The sequence below is a fragment of the Rhea pennata genome, chromosome 9 (genome assembly GCF_028389875.1).
Source record: "Rhea pennata isolate bPtePen1 chromosome 9, bPtePen1.pri, whole genome shotgun sequence".
In the NCBI taxonomy this organism is placed as follows: Eukaryota; Metazoa; Chordata; class Aves; order Rheiformes; family Rheidae; genus Rhea; species Rhea pennata.
Window position 1 is genome coordinate 223,671 of NC_084671.1, and position 8,126 is coordinate 231,796.

Consider the following 8,126-nt stretch of genomic DNA (forward strand, 5'->3'; position numbering starts at 1 on the left):
GATGTAATACTGGGCTTTACAGGAACACATCATCCTTAGCGAACACAAAATGACACAACATAAGGAAAGAGTCCACTGAAACTTTTTTGAACTTTCTCCTTTTTTCAGACATACCAGACACAAAGCACTGACTCCATAATAAGCTATTATATATTGGAAATCTGAAAGTTATTTGAGTGCTTCAAAACAAGGAATTATTAGCTTAACCTTCCTAAATAAAAGAAAATTCAGTAGAACTTCTCCATTGCATATGGCTATCATTAACATAAACCCATTCACTATGTATTTTCACTTCAGTCTCTACAAAGAAGTATTTTGCAGCATGAAGACAGATAGAGTATTGTAAAAATGATGATCCAGAACTAAGAAGGATATTTACTCATGACCTGAACCCAGATAACGGATGTCTCATCCACATTAGTAGAATATTAACAGAGGTTATTGGTTGTCATGGTAAAACGAGAGGCTGAACTAAACGTAATTTCATTTATGGAGGTTCAGAAAATTGACATCATGGCAGTGAGAGCTTATAAATAGCCAGCACACCACATTACTGACAGAATGCTCCCTTCAGAGACGGTGCAGCAGTCCACAAGCTCAGTTCCTCTAAAGGCATAGCAGAAGTTGGATTTTGTAAAATACACTGAGAAGCTCCTTTTTAAAACACTGCTGAGAACCTCAGAGAGATTTTTTTCCTTTGTCTTTGCATTTGCAATTTCTTTAAAAAAGCATGTGCACTGGAGATTGTGCTAAGTGCTTGGGAATCACTCTAATCCCCCTGGCTGTGTTATGTACCCTCGCTAACATTTTGCTGTTTTTCCCTGGAGGAAAAGTGGTCGACAAGAACGAACACATTACAGATGAGGTTTGGTACTTTGGAGGGATCGCGGGATCTGGTTTATTGGTGAGTATATAAATTCAGTTATTCCCACCATTTTCCCCCCATCCAAACCCAGACTTTGAGTTATTGCTTTGTCCTCAGCATCTCAAATGTAGGTTCCAACAATGCAAATACTTTTTAAAACAATAAATAAATTATCCAATAGATTTGCTATAAGTAATTTAATTTAGTAATAAGAAAAAAAAGACATAGAACAATTGTATTTAAAAGCAAATGTAACTTGAAATCATCTCAATTCAAACTATATTTCTGTTATTGGTAGATGATCTTTCCTGCCTTGGTGTTTTTGGGCCTTAAGAATAATGATTGCTGTGGATGCTGTGGTAATGAGAGCTGTGGAAAGAGGTTTGCGGTAAGTGAAAGGCATTGTGGAAAAAAAGTAAAAGTTAAATTGTTACTAATAAAGACATACGTATCTTGTGCCCACAGTCATTGAGAGACTGAGTATCTGTCCAGAGAGTAAGACACATAGCCCTGCCATTTGTTTCAGTGCTGGGAAGTAGAAATAGCAGGATTTCAAAATTGCACTGTACATTTGATGTTGCCACAGGTACCATAACTGTAATGCCATTTTGCTCGCACAATATATTTATAATAGATGCTACTAAAAGAAATTTCTGAAAAAACTCTGCTTTGTTTTCCTCTGTGTTAGTTCTCTCTCCAATCATTTTTGTCAGCAGTTCTAGTATTACTTTGACAGTTGCACAAGCTCTGTTACATTACCAGTTCATCACACATCCACGCAATGGGCTGGGAGTATCTTATTAGGTTCACAGAAAAGCTCAGTTTGGAAGGGACTTTGGGAGATCATCTAGTTCCTCACCTGTGAGGTCAGACCAAGTTTGATTTTGAAGTAATAGCCTCCTTTTACAGAACAGGTAGAAAGTTTTAAATGAATACCTTAAGACGCTAGTAAACATTTCAAACATTTTTGTTTAGAAGTGAAACAAACAGTAAATAAATCTCTACTAGGAAAGTCTGTCCTTTAGTTGAGATGCATTCTGTTTGGCACAAGTGGATCTTTAGAAAGGAACAGCTTTTCAGTTAATGCCCCCCCCCCCAAAAAAAAAAAAAAAAGGAAAAAGAATCATGACTGTGAGAATAACTCTCTCCAAGAGGCCATCTCCAAAAAGCAGGTGTAGTGTGGGTTTTCTTTTGTGGGGGAGGATGGAGCTTACATGGGAGAACCAGGCAATAAAATAACAAATATAATAAAAGGCAGAAAATGGGAAACAAGTTTCTATATATGCGGGGGGGGGAGGCGTTTCAAAAAAGATAGACTACTGCATATTTGACCTAGTAACCACAACTGTTTTAAACCAGCACATGATAATTACTGTTTTTCTTTCACACTGTACTGTTTGTAACATCCTTCCAAGACTTTTCTACACTGAAAAATCTCTCTCCTGCTCCACACCATTCTATGGTAAGGGAGAAATACAGCTTCTAAATATCTCTTATAATGAACGTGGAGCCAACACTTCCAATTTTGAAGGCTTTTAGAATGACAGCCAAATAAAGAGTCTGAAATTTAGAAGCCACGTATTTCTCTTCACAAAAATCTTATTATCAAATTTCTGTTAGAAGTGACCTTAGATTAGATTAGTTTAAATTTGAAGACCACAAATACCAACACCTACCAAACTATTAATGTTTTGATGCTAGGCTTCCACTCACAGCTCTGCAATTCAGCTGAACTTGGAACATGTTATGTGAACAAGGTGACCAACTACGAGTGCCTTCTGCCTCTACTCACACCAGACAGACATGAGCCACTGTAGGCTAGAAGCTATAGCATATGTAAGCACAGCACTGTCCCTGAAGTAACCTGTATTCTGTGTGCACTACCTTGTTGATGACCTTGTTAATGCTGTAGCTCGCTGAGAGACAGGGAACACGGGAACATCAACACAGTCACAACATCCTATTAAGAGAGTTCTGAAGAATCTGGTTCATTTCTGGTCAGCTGAGAGCCCGTGGTGGACAGCATCCCTCTGTGTGATGCAGGCTTATTACATCATGACCAAGAACTGAATTTGTTCCTGTATGCTAACAGAAACACCATTATTATGGTGTCCACTACATTAACATAAACTTGAAGCTAGCCTTGTAACTAAAATAACAAAAAAAAAAAAAATGCATTTTAACACTCAGGCAACAGTCTTGGTGATGAGGTCTGAATAAAAGTTCATAGACCTGATAGTGCGTGTGGTTTTATTATCCACCTATATCACTTTGATCTAATACAAGACACCTTTACCCACAAACTATTACAGTTAACCAAATGCTTCAAAATTCAAGTAGGGCATTAATTTTTACATGATTTATTTATATATTTGCATATACAAAAAAAGGCTTAATGGAAAGCTAGGAAAACAAAGGCATCCTGACATCTTCTAGTAATTCTAATTGCACTACTAGAGCTCATGAGGACAAGCACAGATGAGAAGATAGAGAAGAGTATACTAATTTGACACTTGAAGGGAAGACTCAGGAAGGCACAATATAATCAACTAGTCCAACTATGACCAAGATGCCAAAACTAACCTGTAAAGCTACTGATGATTTTTTTTAACTGCCAAAGAGCTCCAGAACTTCAGTCTTCCTTATAATCTCTTCTGAAAGACAGCAACTCCACTGAAACAGGGTACCTTGAAGAACAAAAGAGGTTTGTGAACAACAGAAGAGGTTTGTTGACTAAACACTGTCTGAATAAGCGTGCCATCTACTGTTTTAGCATCAAGTCCTTTACTCTTGAGGCAAATGGTACTCATATCTCTTAAAGTGTCTAGATATCAGTGCACACATGCATTATGTATTAAGTTACATCTACATAATAAATGTTTTTTAGCTGTTCAAGAGTTTACTGAGCTGAGTTTACAGAATGTGCACTCACATTAATAGGGCACGTTTCACCATTTGAATGAGAACAAAAATAACTTTACTTTTCTCTCTGTCAGATGTTTTCTTCTATAATATTTGCTGCAGTCGGAGTTCTAGGAGCTGGATACTGCTTTGCTTTGTCAGCAGTAGCCCTAAACAAAGGCCCTAAGTGTGAAATTGGGCAAGAGTGGGCCTATCCTTTCCAGAACGGGTAAGGCAAGACAATTAGACAAAAAAAGTTATACACGCTTCAAGTTTGTGATATAACTTCCAAATCTGTTATGTAAAAATAGCAATTATAGTATCTGTCACCAAAACACAGCTGCTCTTAGAAGAACCAGCAATGAACAGCAATACTAAATAAGACTGAAGAGCGAGGGTGTAAGTAATAACATATCTAATTGAAATTACTGAGTTTCAAAGGAGCCAATAAGAAGAAATGCACAGAGTTCTAGTTGATTCTTAGGGTTATCAGCAGTATACGTGGCTAAATTCCAGCTAAACAGATAGCAGTAACATCCTATATTGAGATTTGATGGTCTTCAGAGAATTAGTATTTATGTCATTCTATCTTATGGGATTTGGAAGTTGTCTGTTTTCATACGCCACAACTAAAACATGTCTGCTCTCATGCATATGTATCACTTCCAGCGAGGTGGTGTGAAAGACAACAATCCCTAATGATTCAGCTGCTGAGAGCTGTAATATTGTGTGCTACATATTATTTGCTTGTGGGCCAACGGGGGCTGGAAATACTGCTTTAGTCTAATTCTCGGAGTCTTTATGTAAAGATATGCTCTATTTCCACCATACTCTTTGGCTGCAGTCAAGGAACCCCTTGATGAAAACACAGGAAACAAAGCAGCACTGAGAAAATCCAGAGGAAATATAATCAATAGTTGAGCAGTTCCCATTTAAATTAAAATATAAAGATAAAAATTAGGAAAAATACCTTTACATCATTTTGCTGTTCATTAGATGAGGCATCTAAAATAGCAAAGGTTGCTCTTTTCTGTTCAGTGGGCCAGATGTGACTGTTTTTGTAGCATGTTATGATTTGTTAGAAAAACTGAAGTTCTTGTTCTTTTATCATACTGCTATCTCCTTTGTTGTTTTACTTACAATGCAATACAGTAAATTGAAGATAAATATTTAAGTCATTGCTTCCCTCTTCACAACCACATTCTGATGCCCTGGATTACATGCCCCAATCCAAGATCACAGTTTTAACATACATAACTAATTAATAATGTAATTAGATAAAATCCCTGGCTTTCTGCCATGAAGGAATTATAGGAGGTGCCATATTCCCAAGGAAGCCCTCAAATACAAGTATGCTTTCTAGGCATATTTACAGTACCACTGGATGTCAGCACTGCTCCATTCAACACTGTAACTAAAATGACATTAATCAGTAGGAAACTCTATTTCAAACAAAAGACGCTAGTAGGGACAAATATCAGTTTGGCAAATATCTGGCTACGGTCTTATTTCATAATTTCTTCTTCACAAAATACCAGGAAGTATTTGATTGTATTTAAAACATAGAGACTTACCCTTGATTGTTGTTCTCCAATGTCTTATCTTTTGAAACCAATTACTTCACTTGATCTAGAAATTAAAAATGATGTACTAAGTATTGATCGTAGTATAATTATTTTGTACAGTACTAAAGCTAACAAAACTTTGGTCACATCAGATTACAATAGTAACAACCAGCTAGCCATATCAGCCCGCCTTTCTTTGCCTCCTTTGTAACTGCTTTGTTTTTCCCCTCACACACAGGGATTATCTAAGTAACCACACAATCTGGGACAAGTGTAAATCACCTGAAAATATAGTTCCTTGGAACTTGACCTTATTTTCCTTGCTGCTAGTCATGAGTGGGATCCAAGCAGTGCTCTGTGGCATTCAGGTTGTGAATGGACTCTTTGGAACAGTCTGTGGGGACTGCAAATGTTGTGGATGCTGTGGGGTGAGCAATTACGTTTTTTTTTTTTTTTTTTTTTTTTTAATCATTTTGTGTACTAATAATCCTGATTAGCTGACAGTCTGAAAAAGTAAACTAGACTTCCTCCAGGACTATAGTCATGTTATTTAACATTAACTAGACTAAGTACAGTTAAAACCTTACAGTGTTACCACACGCTGAAAACACCATTTCAGTCCTTTTACATACTTATGGGGTTTATCTAACAACTTCCCACAGCCTCTGGAAAACAATAAAATCCTCTGAAAGTCACAGAAATGGCAAGAACTAAGTTACCTCTGTGCTTTTATTTTTCCAGGGAGATGGAGCTGTCTAAAGAATATGAATATTGCAGAACACCCTTCTGATCCGAGAAGACTCCCTTTTGAAACAGTTCTATAAAGCACCCCTCATACATTGTCTCTGGCTAAGAAGATCAGGATGAAGGGCACTCCCCTCCACTCACGTTATGAAGCTCTGACTTCCCTTCTAGCCTTCCTGCAACCCCTCATTATGGAATAAAATAAGTGCTATTCAACTCTCACATTCATATTTATTTTTGTAAAACAGCTTCCATTTAGAAAAGACAGTATTCTCAGGCAAAATATTCTTTTTCCCTCCTGCATTAACTTTGACGGGAGATTACCAAAAGCTGCTGATATAAGCTCAGTTGTAGTACAGTTGTATCTACTTTCCTTTGAGGTTTATCAAATGGAAATACCTCCTGCAAATGTAAATTTTTATGACTACATGTTTATGTGTATAGAAAAGTGAGAACTTCTCTTCCAGAACAGCTATGATTAAAAGGCTCTTTATAAAGAAATTCTTTGTTACAAAAGGTGTTCCTGATTCTCATGGTGAGGTCTCTTTTCTCAATTGTGTCTGGGTATATTCAACAGCACCACTGGACAGGGAAGTATGTGATCAAAATAACAAGCCCAAGAGCAGGGTACTGTGGAGCCCCAGTCTCCAGCATTATGAATCAAATTGGACACCATGATACCCTGCCTCACATCAGGCATTCAGTCAGAAATGCTGTAATACAGCCATTTCTTGGCACGATGGGGCTCTGGCTTATTTCGGCATTTCATTTCACTGACCTTCAATCTATCTCCCAGGAGTCACTCTGTCACTGGTAGTCACAGTCACTCCGCCTTCTGTCACTCTCACAAGAGGGAACGTGAAGAACACAGCATGGCTGTAAGAGAAAGAAGTATAAGGAAAGCTTGTAGAGACACTTCCCCAGAGCACTTTCTCAGCCTTCAACTCTGTGGTCCAGGGATTTCCTGAGCCAAAGGCTCTGTCTTTGTATTTAACTGTTCTTGACAGAGTTCTTCTCCACAATGTTGTCCATTTTTTTCTTGGATTATAATACTCATTCCACAGTCTAACTTCACACTGTGTGAAGAACCTCCTTTTTTTCTGACCCTGTCAGAAAAATGCCTCCTCTTTCTTGCATTATAAGAATTAGTACACAGCCAGTCCTACCCTCTGTTCCTCAATATACCTAATTTTATAGGTTCTCTCACACTTCCTCTCAGCGTTCTCTTTTTTAGCCTGAAGAGTATTAGTGTATGTACCTATTCCTCATCTAGATGCTATTCCACGTTTCTTCTCTTTCTCTGAAGTTTCTTTCAGCTTTCCCCACTATATTCTGAGACGGGTGGGACAGAGCTGCACTGTGTTGCTGATACAGGCGTGCTGTCTAGCCATTTATTCTAACAGCAAAAGGCAAAGTTTATTAGCTACAGAGAAGAACCACAACCTGCCTGGTTGTGGCAGCTGTCAATCCTGCATCCAATGAATTTCCCTATTTCTGAGATGATATGAATTTTGGTACTTGTGGAAAGGAGAGTGACATAACCTATTTAAATCCAGCTGTCACAAGAAAGTGCAATTAACACACCAATCTATCTATCTATCTATATATACTGAAATACATGCTACAGGATACCTGTAATTCTTGTCCTGAATCTCTTAGGTTCTGCCCAGTCCATAAAACTTAATGACGCTTAGATTATGTAGGAAAATATTCATGGTAAGAAGTAGGATGAGTCCAACAAATCTGTTTCTACTTGTGACTTAAAGGGGCATTTGACCCCTTGATATCTACTCAGGGCACTAAGCTACCCACCAAGCTTCCTTGTCTAACAAAGATAACATGGTAACTTAGAACCACCGAAAGCCAGGGCTGGGAGGGATCCCTGTATATCAAGCCAGTGCCAAGAGCACTTAAATTGTTTCTGAAAGACATCTGCCCAACTTGTTCTTAAAAATCTCCATATATAAAAATCCAACATCTTCCTTAAGCAATTTATGACAGTGCTTAATGACTGTTAGAGTTAGAAAGACTTTCTTAATACATAATCATGT

The 8,126-nt window shown here is 37.8% G+C and overlaps 2 protein-coding genes across 2 annotated transcripts in view; one reads left to right on the forward strand and one right to left on the reverse strand.

Annotated features, from left to right (window-relative positions):
• The window catches only part of LOC134143894 (glutathione hydrolase-like YwrD proenzyme), a 29,369-nt gene extending 25,899 nt beyond the window's left edge, over positions 1–3,470 (reverse strand). The window contains exon 1 of the mRNA XM_062582314.1: positions 3,449–3,470. The gene's annotated coding sequence lies outside the window, so the exon portion shown is untranslated. The remainder of the gene's footprint in view (positions 1–3,448) is intronic.
• TM4SF4 (transmembrane 4 L six family member 4) lies at positions 582–6,347 on the forward strand. The gene is made up of 5 exons (XM_062582316.1): positions 582–904; positions 1,164–1,253; positions 3,862–3,995; positions 5,570–5,759; positions 6,073–6,347. The coding sequence occupies exons 1-5, from the start codon at positions 731–733 to the stop codon at positions 6,088–6,090; spliced, it is 606 nt and encodes a 201-aa protein (XP_062438300.1). The 5' UTR covers positions 582–730; the 3' UTR covers positions 6,091–6,347.
• Positions 6,348–8,126: the final 1,779 nt, after the last annotated feature.